The 15,149-nt window shown below is 40.1% G+C and overlaps 1 protein-coding gene and 1 long non-coding RNA gene across 4 annotated transcripts; both read left to right on the top strand.

Annotated features, from left to right (window-relative positions):
* Nucleotides 1-4,829: 4,829 nt before the first annotated feature.
* On the top strand, nt 4,830-10,852 carry DSEL (dermatan sulfate epimerase like). Of its 3 annotated transcripts, none has more exons than XM_027882874.1 (2): nt 4,830-4,877; nt 5,556-10,852. In XM_027882874.1, exon 2 carries the CDS (start codon nt 6,505-6,507, stop codon nt 10,153-10,155), a length of 3,651 nt encoding a protein of 1,216 aa, XP_027738675.1. In that variant the 5' UTR covers nt 4,830-4,877; nt 5,556-6,504; the 3' UTR covers nt 10,156-10,852. The 3 variants fall into 3 exon arrangements, with proteins under 3 accessions (XP_027738675.1, XP_027738677.1, XP_027738676.1); XM_027882876.1 differs by having other exon boundaries at nt 4,862-4,877; nt 5,560-10,852; XM_027882875.1 differs by lacking the exon at nt 4,830-4,877 and adding an exon at nt 5,300-5,324.
* Nucleotides 10,853-10,856: 4 nt separating this feature from the next.
* LOC114057070 lies at nt 10,857-14,919 on the top strand. The gene is made up of 2 exons (XR_003571120.1): nt 10,857-14,100; nt 14,177-14,919. It is a non-coding gene; the product is annotated as an uncharacterized LOC114057070 (long non-coding RNA).
* The last annotated feature ends 230 nt before the right edge of the window (nt 14,920-15,149 follow it).

Here is a 15,149-nt window from a genome sequence, read left to right as displayed (position 1 = left end):
AATCTTCCTGAAATCCCATCATTGTATATCCTGATGTTTTTAAACCACTTCCACCAAAGACTGATTAAAATGCTACCGAAGTACAAATAATCCCGTTTCCTTCACATGCAGTGTCTGAGTAACTCACAAATGGATTTAAAATTACCCCTTTATGCAGCTGACCTTTTTAAGGTGCAGGTTAGCAATCTACTTAAGCTTGTCCAAAACTGTGCTGCCCCGTTGAGTCTGCAGGACCAGTTATGTAGCAATGAGACTGCCAACTGCTCAGACACAAAGGGGCTGACAGGAGCTCACAGCTGGGATGGAGGGAATGCAGCACCACAGCTTTTGGAAGTCGTTCCATCCTACCTTTCTCTGCTGACAGGAACACCAAGCACTTTTCAGCCTCTCTAGTCATGCAGCAATAGAGAACCTCACTAATAAGAGTCTTTGCAGTATGTTAATTTTTATTTTTAATAAACTCACTATATTCTTGCCTGATTTTTGTGGTTTTTTGCTGTTAGCTTTTAGTTAGCTAGAATTCCTAAATTAAAAACATCTTTAAATAAATAATAACAATATATAACAAAAATAAAAAGAGCATCATCACATGATGTTTTTCTCTGTGTATTCTACAGGGTAATTTCATTTCCCCTGAAATCATTTGACCCTCAAAAGACAGAAACTTTTATATCAATTATTTATAGACTTTGCCTTTCACCCCCTTTATCTGTCAAAACATCATGTCTGTAACATCAGATTTCTCCCTCCAAAAGTAGTTCACTAGCAAACAGCATGGAGTTTGTGTGTGTTCCTGTCACGTGGGGTTATACAGAGAGGAAATGAATTTGAGTATTGCAAAAAGCAGTGTCATATTCAGAGCAGGAGATATGATTTGAAGGAATGTTCCCTTCTCTGAGAATGTGGTACACACTTCATTCCAATACCTGTTTATCGTAAAATGTGTGAGCTATTCTTGGATGGCATAAGGTTTAATTCCTTCCCTCTAATACAGTTCATTTATGTGTGTAAGTTTCTAAGTATGGTTACATTAATGAAAGGTATTTCTCTAATGAGGCATGTGATGCCCCCAGTTTGGAACAAAGAGATGCTGTATGCAAGAAATTAGGTCATTTGAGAGTTGAGAGATTGTGGTTAGCATCCTTTAAAGTAGAAAAGTCCGTTGCAACCATGTTCTCTCTGTGAAAGGTAGGTGCTTTTGACGAATAAGTTATTGTTTCAAAGTGGATCCTCATCACCACTGCATTATCTTTCCTCCAATGTCTTCTCCTTTGCTGTAAAAGGAGTTGTTCATGAGGCGTGTTTCAAGAACTCACAATGAATTAAGCCTTCAAGTGAATTCAGATTATCTTTCAGTCCACGGTTAGACTGAGTCATGAAATAAGCACCAAGCCCTACCAATATGGAAAGATTTCTAAGTGGTAAAGGACTCTCCCCTAAACTTGTGATGATTCTGAAATAAAACTCCTACTTAGGAATTTATGTACTTTTGCTACTTGAGGAGCTAGGTAGAAGTTTCAAGTGTCCTCATTATTATTACAATTACCTCAGTCCAGATAATTCCTAAATACCTGGCTCTTTTTTTGAATGTGAATCAATGTCTCATATTTGACGACAGTATCTCATTCACGTAAGAAATTTTGAATTATTATCTCTTTGACACTAGCAAGTATTTTGCTGCAGTCCAGCTGACTATTATACTCTTCACGTCTACCTGTTAGCACTTGGCCTGTACTCAAGCAGAATAACACTACTATAATTTTCAAGATCATTCAGATGGCTGATTTTGATATCAGTGCAGAATGCTATCCCCAAAGCAGTATACCACAGCACATCACCAACAACGACCCATGATTTCTTACACTAAGAATTTGAACTGACAGTGAGGTCACTTTCCCATAAGTCAAAACTCATATCTTGGTAGATATTTTACAGTATATTTTTCTTGCTGATAGCCCACAAGCCTTGCTTTTCAACTATTCATAGTTATGAAGAATATTTGAAAATGTAGTAATATAATGCAATTAGTTCCCAGATGGTCAGTGTTTCTACAAATACAAAAAGTGGTAACTTTTAATAGTTACTTTCACAATTAACAGTTATTCTGAAAGTAATCTCGATTTTAGTGGTCACTCTTTAAACAGCAGAATGTCAATGTAATTCAGGCTCATTTTAGGCAAAAGAGTTGGTTACAACCCAGAGTCACTATTTCTAATTACCTTAATCCAAATCCTTTGAAGTTTGCTTCACTTAATTGTTTATCCTTGATACCAGTTGTATATATGAGCTTTTGGTTTCGTTCTTGAGTTGTAGTTTAGTAACAATGGGCCTTTGCTGACTATTGAAAACTACTAATAGAAAAAATAAATGAATACTAGTTATACCACTACAGGTTGTTTTATTTGGGGTTTTGTTGTTGTTGTTGTTCTTTATTTGGGGGTTTTGGGGGAGATGGTGTTTGAAGCAAAATGACTTGAAAATGACAGAAAGTAGCTTGTACTGTTTGAAATCACTGGAGGTTAAAGACACTCTTGTTTTGCAATTGGCTTAGCAGAAAATCAGCCTTAACTATTTTGCCAGTGCACCTCGGATAACAGGAAAGAGTTGTCAGAGAAAAAGCGGAATGCCTTACAAATGCCTTTGTTGCCTGATAAGTAAGACTTTTTAAAATGGTACTCTTTGTGAATGTATGGGGCCAGTTAATATCATTTTCATGTTTCTCCAGAAATATCACATTACAAATGAACACTATATATGTAATGGTCTCACCACAGGTCCCAGGGAGTGAGAAGGGCTCTTGGGAGAGTTTTACTCTTGCTTTTAACCTAACACAAGTCCTCCTTATATTCTGCTCATTCTGAATTGCCTGACACTTTAAGGGAGAAGTCATTCTCTGAGACTTTATTATATTCCAGAATGTGCCATCCTTGGGAAAAATGTAATGACAACAATGGGAATAGAAGGAAAAAGATTTGGGAGGTTTTCATTTGTAATGTATTCCACTCAGTTTCTACAGACTTAAAGGGGAAGGTGGCCTCTATTGTTGCTTTACAATTCCCCTTGCTCTCCTCCTGGAATAACTTCCCTAGTAGTATGGAAAGGCATCATTGTAAAAGATTCACAGTCAGGGAATTATGTGCTGATATTTGTTCGTTATGCAAATTTCTACTGATGGGAGGATATGATCCAGGCAATAATCAGTATTTTTCCCTTTTAAGCCAAATCTAAAGGGCACATCTGAAAGATGTGGATGGTTCCAGCCATACTTATTCATTGCTGTAAATAGGTATAATTTAATAATTTAATCCTTCTAAGGTGCACACTCTAGTACAAAGAAACATAATCAGTATCCATAATGTATGGCCTTTATATATTCATATATTCATTTCAAGATAGTTACACATTAAGTAGCTTAAGAAATATTTAAATATGCATTTCATAAATATGTATTTTCTAGTGGGGGAATTAAAAAGAATATAGGCTATGCCTGAGAAAAAGTCATGTTTTTTGAGATCATCAAAATTCACATTCTCTGAAGTATAGATTATAAACATAGTAAGTGGTAACATATCCAAAATCTCTCACTGTTTTTGTAGACTGCACTCGACTACCAAATAACAGCTTGGTATCACATCATGTTACAAAATCAGACTCTTAAAGTCCTCACCGGCAATCCAAATTGTGATTCAAAGACGAGAACGGTGCTGTACCTCGGGGATTTCGCGGGTGGACCTCAGCATCAGGCGGGCAGACCACCGTTTCCTGCTGGCCCTTCACCGCATCACTGACTGTGACCGAGTCGAGGGGCAGAGGATTTTACACATCATTATGGCTTTATAGTCACTTCAGAAGCCTACAGCTAAAGGTGAATGAGGACCATTTCAATGCACTACACAAGACAAAGTGCGTGCGCAAGAATGTAGTTATGAAGAAGTGGGACTGCTCCAACAGGCAGATGCTGCGCATCCCCGTGGTTCCTGAGACGCGGGCACTGTTAGGTAGTTATTCCGCGCTCACAAAGTTGTCACCCGCAGGAGCGGCGGGTCCTGCTGTCCTGCCTAGCCCAACCCAGCTCTGCCCTGCTCGCCGGTCCCCGGGTTGCCGCCGTGCCCACCCCTGGCAGTGCCCCGGCCGGGAGCCGCGGGGTTCGGTCGGCGGAGGCGTCCCACCGCGGCAGCTTTCCTTCCACCAGCTCCCTCCTACTTGCCTCTGCTCCCTGCTCCCCGCTCCCCGCACCGGGTCCCCGCGGGCTCTGGCCTCCCCCCGCCGCCTCCGCCGCTCCCGGGCGCTGCCCCCCAGCCACGGCCCTGCCCCCAGGCGCCCCCGCCGAGCTCCGGGAGCAGGGGCGGCGGTGGCATCCGCCGCCGGGAGCGAGGCAGGGCTCGGCGCCAGGAGCAGCAGCAGCTCACGCAGCCGCAGGGAAGAGGATCCGCCGGGAGCGGCCGCGGGACCGGCCGCCGAACACGGCGCGGAGGATCGGCACATCGCCGCTCCGCTGGGGGTGGCTCTGCCAACCCCCACCGCCGCCTCCCCGCCTCCCTCCCTCCCTCCTCCCTTCCCTCCACGCCCCTCCGTAGCGACATCCCTGCGAGTTTGCCTGTCTGCCCGTGCCCGTCGCTGGGCAGCTGGAACCGTATCTTCCCCTCCATCAACTCCTGGAAGCCGCCAGCGGCGGGCAGGGACCTGAAGTTGCGGCCAGCCCGGAAAGGGGAAAGTAGCGGCAGCGCGGAAAGGGCCGGAGCCCAGCGCAGCCCGGCCCAGCCGAGAGGGGCCGGCGCGGCGGCCGCCACCCGCAGCCCCTGGCCGGGGATGGCCCCGCGCCCCGGGCCGCGCCGCTCGGAGCCGAGCTCCGCAGGAGCCGCCCGGGACCCGCCGCGGTAAGACGGGGTTGCGCTTGGGGGGCGTCGGGAGCCGGGGGCTGGCGGTGCCCGGGCGGGGCGGGGAGCGCGGGGCGCGCCCGCGGGGCCGCGCCGAAACTTGTGCAAGTTGTGCGGCCCCGGGGCGGGCGCGGAGGCGGCGGTGGCGGCGGGGGGCGCCCCCTGCTGGCCGCGGGCGGGCTCCGTGCAGGGCCCGCGGGGCGGGGGCGGCCCCGGGGCGGCCGCCGAGGGTCGGGCTGACGGGGGACCCTCCTCCCGCCGTCCTCTCGCCGGGAGGGCCACCGCGTGGTTTTGTATACGCGTATAATTTTTTTTTTTTTATTTTGTTTTTAATTTGAGCTCCGTTGAATTTCGGGGGCGGGCGGTCAGATTTATTTCCTCCTCGGGTAGCTCCTGGTAGCATAACGGCAAAAGATGCCCTGAGACCTCCTGTTCACGCAGGAAAAGGTGAAGTAAAGCAAGCTTGAGTAGCCAATCTGAATTGTTCTTTTGCCAAGGATAAATTTTGGGGAACTTTGAAAATGCTTTTTTAAATTATTATTATTATTTATTTATTTATTTATTTCTCTAAAAGGAAAGATTAACTAACTCATCTTTGACTTTGTTATTCAAAGTACTTTAAATATGTTCTGACGACACCTGCACAGCTTCAGAGAACTTTTGTTTCTATTTCCACAGAAAGGACCAACATGCCAAGTGGAAGGAAATCTGAAACTGCTCTTTCGACAAGAAAGTATTGGCTTTCTGCCTCTTTCACATGTTTTTCTTTTGCATCATAATGGAAGGAGCAGGATTTTTTGAATCATTGAGGCCAAATTTGGGCATCACTGGCTGAAGATAAGATGAAAGAAGACTTGAAAATATGTCAGTACTCTGTGACTATTAATTCAGATGCACTTTTCGCAAAGAGAAGAATAGCGATTAAAAGCACTGCAGTTTCATCAGAAGGATCTAATGGAGGATCTTTGTTGATTTTCCTTCTTGCCCCTCCATGAATCCCAAAAGAGAAAGATGGAAAGAATGTGTATGGAAATTGAGCTAAAACAAAAACTGACGACAATAACTTCAGGTTTGGAGTTTGTTTTCCAAGTGCTGTAAATTCCCTATTTTATCAAATCTAACACACTGTTTTGAATAAATTATATCTTTTTTTGATCAGTGGAGTTTTTGTCAATTCTAAAAGTGGAATCTAACCTGATTGAAAGCTTTTTAAAAAAGCAAACCTATGACTCTGATTCCTTTTATCAGATGAAGTTTTTCAAGTTATCAAGAGATAACATTTCACTCTGTATCCTGTGCATTGTTGACCTGTGTTTTATATGCATATCTTAGAGATTTTATTTTTAACCTGATTTTAGTGTTTATGTTGTGTTGTGTTTAAGAAAAGTGTGAACAGATAAGGCACTTGAGATTTAAGTTTTCAAGAGCCGTGTCATTTCAATGTTGTATCTCAGATTGCAAGTAATCTCAGCCTCTGTTATAATGCACAGTATACACTAAATCTTTTCTCCTAAAAATATGCCTTAAGATAATAGATTTTTTTACTAACTGGGTGAATTTTTTATATCTGGACATTGTGTTTTGCAAGGAAATGCATGTCTGGGAAAGAGGAGCTACCTAATGGATCATGGCTCTGATGTTTGCAGGGCATACTTTATTTCTAGCATTAATGATGTTTGATGTCTTTGCTTTTGAAGAATCTGTAAGCAATTACTCTGATTGGGTGACTTTCATAGAAAATGTAGATCAATATGAGAAACAGCAACTTGAAGGCCTTAGAGCTGAGCAGAAGCTGAAAAAAACAGTCCTTCATCCAAGTTTGTATTTTGATGCTCAAGATGTTCAAGCACTGAGGCAGAAGGCTCACACAAGCCATTTGCATCTCTTTAGAGTCATCAGAAGTGCTGTGACGGTTATGCTCTCCAACCCTTTATACTATCTACCTCCACCCAAGTACGCTGATTTTGCTGCAAAGTGGAATGAGATTTATGGTAACAATCTACCACCTCTAGCATTTTATTGTCTGCTGTGCCCCGAAGATAAAGCTGCATTTGATTTTGCCATAGAATATATGGATAGAATGGCTGGCTACAAAAACTGGTTGGTTGAGAATGCACCTGGAGATGAAGTGCCGCTTGGTCATTCCCTAACAGGATTTGCCACTGCTTTTGATTTCTTGTATAATTCACTGGGAAATGAGAGAAGGCAAAAATATCTGGAGAAGATATGGTCTGTAAGCGAGGAAATGTATGAGTATTCCAAGGTTCGTTCCTGGGGAAAGCAGCTTCTCCATAATCACCAGGCAACTAATATGCTCGCTTTGCTTATTGGGGCTTTGGTTGCAGGAGTGGACAAAGGATCTCGGGCAAATATTTGGAAGCACACTGTTGTTGATGTGATGGAGAAAACCATGTTTCTGCTCAATCATATTGTAGATGGGTCTCTAGATGAGGGAGTAGCTTATGGGAGTTACACCGCCAAGTCAGTAACACAGTATGTATTCCTGGCCCAGCGCCACTTTGGTATTAACAACTTGGATAACAACTGGCTCAAAATGCACTTTTGGTTTTACTATGCCACCCTATTACCAGGCTTTCAGAGGACTGTGGGAGTAGCGGATTCTAATTACAACTGGTTTTATGGTCCTGAAAGCCAACTGGTTTTCTTGGACAAGTTTATAATGAAGAATGGAGCCGGCAACTGGCTGGCACAGCAGATTAGAAAACACAGACCCAAGGATGGGCCAATGGTGCCATCCACTGCACAGAGGTGGAGCACATTACATACTGAATTTATATGGTATGCTGCTGAAATCACTCCTCAGCCTCCTCCTGACTATGGTACTGCTAAAATGCATGTGTTTCCTAACTGGGGAGTTGTTACTTACGGGGCTGGATTGCCAAACAGTCAGACAAACACCTTTGTGTCCTTTAAGTCTGGAAAACTCGGTGGACGTGCTGTTTATGATATTGTTCACTTTCAGCCCTATACCTGGATTGATGGGTGGAGAAGTTTCAATCCAGGACATGAACATCCTGATCAGAACTCTTTCACTTTTGCTCCCAATGGACAGGTGTTTGTATCTGAGGCTCTTTATGGACCTAAACTGAGCCACCTAAACAATGTCTTGGTCTTTGCTCCATCTCCTACGAGCCAGTGCAACCAACCTTGGGAAGGACAGCTTGGCGAATGTGCCCAGTGGCTGAAGTGGATTGGTGATGAGGTTGGAGACTCAACTGGAGAAATTATTACAGCCTCTCAGGCTGGAGACATGATGTTTGTGAGTGGTGAGGCGGTATCTGCTTACACATCAGCTATGAAACTGAAAAGTGTGTATCGTGTTTTGCTGCTCCTAAATTCTCAGACACTATTAGTAGTAGACCATATTGAGAAGGAGGAAGACTCTCCTGTTAATTCTGTCAGTGCCTTTTTTCATAATCTTGACATTGATTTTAAGTACATACCCTATAAGTTTAAGAACAAGTACAGTGGAGCTATGATGGATGTGTGGGATGCCCACTACAAGATGTTTTGGTTTGATCATCGTGGGAGTAGCCCTGTTGCTAGGATACAGGAGGCTGAACAAGCAGCTGAATTCAAAAAGCGATGGACTCAGTTTGTAAATGTTACCTTTCCAATGAAAAATACGCTTACAAGGATTGTTTACCTTTTCTATGGCCCATATGTCAATGTTTCTGACTGTAGACTCATAGATAATGCAAAATCTGGATTTCAGATTTCACTCAGTGTCAACCACACTGAAAATACCATCTCTGTTGTGACCGAGTATCAGAATTTAAAGGCAAGGTTTGATTACTTGGGATTTGGTGGTTTTGCCAAAGTAATCCATGAAAATAAAGTGACCAAGTTTGGTCTTGGTACTGAATCTGTGAAAAAAGAGATAAAAAATAGTAGAGTGGTCTTCCCATTTGGATTCAAAGTGAACATAATTGCAGGGTTAATTTTGGGTGTCAGTTTGGTCATATTGGCTTTTCAGTGGCGGTTTTACATATCCTTCGGTAAAATGTTGCGCTGGATTCTGATACTGGTTGTCACACTGTGGCTTATTGAATTGGTGGATGTGTGGAGCATGTGTACTCAGCCCATCTGTGCAAAATGGAGCAGTGACATGACAAGGCTAGAACATGACAAAGGCAATAAAGCCAAACAATTAGAAGGAAACCCTGTTGTTTTGCCAGACGTTATCATTACTTCACTTCCCACTTCTGGTGCAGAAATTTTAAAACAGCTGTTTTTCAATACCAGTGACTTTTTATACATCAGAATACCTACACCCTATCTTGAAATTCCCGAGACTGAATTTGAAATTGATTCCTTTGTAGATCCATGTGAATGGAAGGTTTCTGATGTTCAGAATGGTAATTTTCGTCTTATCCAAGGGTGGCTCCAGTCTCTAGTTCGAGATACAAAGTTGCATTTACAAAACATTCATTTATATGAAGCTAGCAGAAGTAAAGTTGCTCAGCATTCTGCATTAAGCAAGGACAAAAAGAAAAGATCCAGAAAGAGAGAATCCCTGTCAGAGCAAAAAAGCAGGGCAAGAGGGAGTCAAGAAAAAGATGCTGAATATATCAGGGAATTGAGAAGACATCTCATCTATTACCCTAATGCACGGCCTGTGCTTAGTTTAAACAGTGGGAGCTGGACATTAAAGCTTCCCTTCTTTCAGGAGATCCTAGGACCATCGATGAAAGCTTTATATGTAGTGAGGGACCCACGGGCATGGGTCTATTCAATGTTATACAAAAATAAGCCAAGCCTTTACTCCTTGAAAAATGTTCCACAACACTTGGCTGCCATGTTTAAAGGGGAGAATGGTAAAGAAAAATGTAGTTTAAATGAAGGCTATGCCTCCGAATATGAATCACTGAGAAAAGAATTTTCAAATTCTAATTCAAATCCTGTTTCTGTCTTGTCCTATTTATGGCTAGCAAACACAGCAGCAGCAATGAGAATAAACGGGGACTTGCTCCCAACAAATTATCAGCTGATCAAGTTTGAAGATATTGTGAACTTTCCTCAGAAGACAGCTGAAACAATTTTTGCCTTTCTTGGTGTTCCTCTTTCTCCTGCTAGCTTAAACCAAATATTATTTGCCACCTCCACCAGTCTTTTCTATCTTCCTTATGAAGGGGAAATTTCACCAAGTAGCATTCATGCCTGGAAAAAAAACATGCCCCATGAAGAGATTAAACAAATTGAGGATATCTGTTATTCACTGATGGACCACTTAGGATACCCAAAGTTTATAGAATAAATGCTGCTGGTCAGCAGAAATTTGCACTAATGATCTCTGACTCCCAATTTGTGAATAAATACTATAGAAGTTTGTTTATTCTTGTAAAATGTGTACAGTCTGCGACTTTCAGAGAGATTATTTTAAGAAAAAAGAAAACTTTTTTTCACTGTTCTTGAAACTGGAGGATTTTTTGTTTGTTTTATTTTGATTTGTTTTTCTTTAAAAAGAAATTGTAACTACTTTTGCTGCCTTTCAAAAAAAGCTGTGTGAACCTTTGCAGAACTACCATCTGGGACCACTGTAGCTCAGGGGTTTAGTAATAGATCAGAGAGCTTTTCACCTCCAACTCACCAGTCTGATTCCAGCCCAAGTGGTTAGTTCCTGATAGTACTTATCATTTGATGATTGTATGATGGCTTATATGAAATTATACTTGTTAAACTGGTCCTGTTGACCCCCTTGAATGGGTTTACTGATGCATTCTGTCTGTGTCTCACTGGTCACTATAGTGGTGCAAAATAAATATAAGCTAAGATTTAGGGTTGTTCAGCATCCCTTCAGCAGGAGGAAACAGAACGTTTGAATAAATCTAGTTCCTTATTTACAATCTGAGCAGAGAGGCCTGGGGTTGACATTGATGTGGATATGAAATCTCATTGTAGGATATGGTTCCTTCAGCTCAGAGATGTGGTACTTAAACTGGGTTTTGAAGTAGGAAAAGAAATGGGACAAAATCTAAGAAACTAGCAAGATTCCCCAAATGAGCAGTTAAATTTGGAGAAGATTTTGTGTAGTTTTGGCCTGCCTCAACATAACCTAATTTTGAAGGTAATTAACATATTGGCTTCTTGCACTGCTTTATCTTGTACCTCTTGTCTGAGAGGTACTGCACAGATTTTCTCTTTTTGAGTGAGACTCTTCCATCCTTCTTTGTTGTAACACATTTCTCTGGTGATTCTTGTGCATAATTTCTCTGGGACCAGTGCAAATATTTGATGTCATTGTCCATGGTTTATTACTGATGTTTGCATAAAGTGGCTGTCTGAGATTTAGAAGACCTCAGATAAACCTTTAGGTCTGTGTTGCTGAGGGATGTTTTGCTTGTCTGTATAATGAATTTCTGAAGGATAGCCATTGCTAACCTCAGGTCTTCTTTCAGCAAGGGGAGAGATCTGAAAATCACCCATCCCTCAGCCACCTCACATTTGAGTGATGTTTCCCTGCAGTAAACTATTTCCAAAGTTGTCTGATTTTTATAATGATTGGTGTTTCTTTAACATGATGCTGTACTGTGATTTTGGTTTGGAAACAGATAGGCCTGATAAGATAGATGTGTATTTGTCACAGCTTATTTTCTTCTTGAGTCACATTCTTTGTTTCACATGCCCATTAAAAAAAAAAAAAATTCCCATTTCCCAATTTAACTTGCTCAGCATTCCCTGGAAATGCATGCATATTGTAAATGTCTGCAGATGTGTAAATCATATCACAAAGACATCTATTTCTTTCACCACCTGTTTTTCATTGCAAATGGAATTGTCTTGAAATATGCTTCGGTTTGTGGGAGCTAGAATCAGAGCTTTGGCTTATTATATTCAAATATGTGTGTAAGTGCTATTTATTTGGGTGGTAAACATTAGGCAATGTCAAAAGTGCAGTGAGTTTCTTTACACAGATTACAGGTACCCTTGCTGATTTTTAATGTATAGAAGTTCTTGTCTTTTCTTCTACTCTTAGTATTATGTCCCTGTCTTACTCCACTATTTTGTCCCTCCCATATGTACATTTCACATCCTTTGGAGCACATTGGGATATTTCATCATGACCTAGATAAAAATATCTCTTTCTCAGGCAGTCATTAATATGCCAAAAGAGGCCTCTAACATGATAAAACTATTGATAATTTGTCATCTCACTTACAATAATTTACCTGTCCTTTACTAGGGATAGTTGTGTTTTCCCCTTCAAACCTATGTTTCACCCTTGGCTAGGTGGAATGCCATGTTAAAAGAAATATTAAAAGTAAATATACATTGATGTTTTAGTGAAACTTTGGTTTCCAAGTATCATTCTTTCAAACTGACTTCTCTCTGAAGCCATTTTTGATTGTATGTTAAAAAAAAAAGTACTGATGTCTGTACAGTTTGTACTTGACAGAATAAATTTCAGCATTCACCTTCTATTTCCATGATTTACACTCTAGAACCAGAACAAATAAAAAGGCTTTGTTCTCTCAGATGTTTTAGGGCAACTGAAGGTAAGATTTTGTGGGTATACAGAGTTATTCTCTTGTCAGTAGAACCCGGAGGAAGAATGGTCACTAGATAGACATGGACAGTAACTTCCCCTTTCTCGATGTAGTAATGTTTAAGACTGTCAGTAAACTTTGAGAATTGTTCGGCCTTTTTGAAAAGCATGCCTGTTTAGGTATACTGTATTGAAAAGTGTTCTGCTTATGAAAACTGATCTTGGTACTTTATCTTAACTTTACTTCCTGTTTCTCCCTCTGTTAAATGTTGATGCTTATTTGTATTATATTGTGGTTTGAATTGTCCAATTATGACACAGCTAAGATTTTTATGTATTTTTTTTAAAAGGCAGGCTTTATTTAAATGCTTATCTCTGAATCATATTTGGAAGCATAAGAAAAATAAAAACCAAGGAAAACATGTCAGTTATTTACTTACTTTGTAACTAAGTGACATTGGCCCTGGGGAGATGCACATAGGTCTTGGCATTCAGAGTTCTATCAAATAGCTTAAATCTGTAATCTCTGAGCACATCTAAATGCCTCTCTTGCTCCCAGTAGGCTTTTTCCAAGAGCAACATCTGTGTAGATGAGCCTTAGTATCATGGTCAGATTCATTCTTTTCACCCTCTTAACACACAGTAGCCATGCAGTCCTCATCAGATTTATGTTTGAACAGTTAATTTGCCAGATTTGGAGTTAAATTTCTGTACAAGATCCTCTATTATGTAAAATAAATGTCACAACTCGTTTGACAGTGTAATACCATTCTGATAGTGTTAAAATGCAATTTAAACAAAAATTTCCAGTTTTATAAAATTTTTGTTAACTGATTTGTAAAGCTGCAGTCATGGGTCAGAATTTTTTTTTTATTTGTTTCACTTGCTGTTGTAAAAATGGTATGACTCCTAACAAACTTTGTCCATCCTACAGTCAATTATTTTCATTATTAGAGACATTATTTATTTGATGAACATAAACATACATTAACTGGAATATAATACTGCATTTCCTGAAAACATTTGAAGTGTACAGTTCAAGAGTAAGGGTGAAAACATGTGATATCAATATTTCTGTAAGTTAAAAAAGTTACCCATTTTGCAAGTGGCCCATATTCTGGGTTCTGTATATTGTAATATTTTGTAGTTAGAAACTGTCATATTTCTTTAGGTGACTTAGTAATTTATCAAAATTATTTCTTTTTATTTACACAAATTTTCAAGAGGATAAGTGCTGGACCTTAACAGTTCTGTGGTCAGAGTGATCAGAGCAACATAAACTTTCATTCCTTTCTCTAGACTCCCCTTTAGCTTTGGTTCAGACTGAAACCTTTGTTTAAATCACATAATGGATGGGCTGTCTTCCAAATGAAGAGTCTGTCTGGAGACACAGTCTCAAATTCCGTATTTACATATTGTGGAATATTATTGATTCTGAGTTATGAGTCAAAACTAAATTGAGAACTGCTCAGATTTGGAACGTAAGTGGAATGCTACCATGCTGACCTCAATTAATGTTGTGCTATCAATTTCAACAGGAAAAAAATACTGTCATCTACTATTATCAAACTGTTATCATCTAGTTGGCTTGAATATTCCAAAACAGAAGAAATTAAAGGAAGTAAATACCTCAAATGATCATGAAATATTATTGTTCTTGTTATGTGATGACAAAAGGAAGTGTATTTTAATAATGTAAAAAAATAAAATTGTTCTGTAACTCTAATCGAAACTACTTGTAGGCTGTCTGATAAATTTATAAGCTCACTGAAGGAGGTGTAGAAACAAAGAGATATTCAAATTAGTCTACGAAGTACAATTTTCAAATGTAAGGACTTTGATTTTCTTCAGTGAGGAGAAATTTGCTGATATGTGATCAACACTGTTCTCATAAAATATGTGGATGGGTAATCTTGTGCTGTCTCAGAACATACTTAGAATGGGAAAGTACTATTTCATGTTGCTGAAATGATACTGTTTTAAATTAAACTATACATCTTTTGAGCTGACAATATGCTGAGAGTTATGTGTGATGGAGGAAAACAAGGACAGTCTGATTTCATTCACAGTTGTCTATAAGAGAATAATTTCTGAAAGGCTCTTAATTTATGATGGTATAAATTCAGCACTTTGTTTACTGCCTTTACTGAGAAAGTGTGGAGTTTATGTGAAGTTTATTGTGGAGTTTATGAACATGACCTGAAATAATCTATTTCACATTAGGTAATTTAACTTTCTTACCTAAATAAGGAGCTTTGTCACCCTAGAATCAATGGAAAGTGAATGCTGCCTTCAAAGGTAAATCAGATACTGCTTTCATCTTTTTAAATACTCAACAACCAAGAATGATGAAACTTTTAATTTAGATGCCCACTGACAGACTTCAAATGAGGTAGGATGAATTTAGATTTATATGTGTTCTGTCTTACATGTAAGTATATTTCTGTGTCTGAGCAGTTCTAGTGCATACACTGTCCAAACAAAATTTTGTGAAACATCCTGCATAAAATAAAGCTATTGTTAGTAAAATAATAAGTTTGTGTTATTCTTTCTTTTTTCCCCCAAATTATTTCACCACTTAGGATATCACAAAACTTTGTGATGTGGTCAAGTGTATGTATTTAAAATTCAAAAATACTGGTATTTTTGTTTGCTTTGAATATGGAAACCAGTTACCTTTCAGAAAGTATTGATAGCAAGACCTGAATTTTCTGCCCTTGTATCCACAGTAAGTACATTTGGTGTTAAGTAAAGGACCACAAAAT

The sequence above is a fragment of the Empidonax traillii genome, unplaced genomic scaffold, assembly GCF_003031625.1.
Source record: "Empidonax traillii isolate 1590-97213 ecotype Southwest subspecies unplaced genomic scaffold, ASM303162v1 scaffold113:size1526484, whole genome shotgun sequence".
In the NCBI taxonomy this organism is placed as follows: domain Eukaryota; kingdom Metazoa; phylum Chordata; class Aves; order Passeriformes; family Tyrannidae; genus Empidonax; species Empidonax traillii.
Note: the sequence above shows the minus strand (reverse complement) of the source record. Positions and strands in the feature narration are given on the sequence as shown.

Coding starts and splice junctions, on each gene's coding strand:
- DSEL (XM_027882874.1), top strand. CDS start 6,505: ATGGCTCTGATGTTTGCAGGGCATACTTTATTTCTAGCATTAATGATG.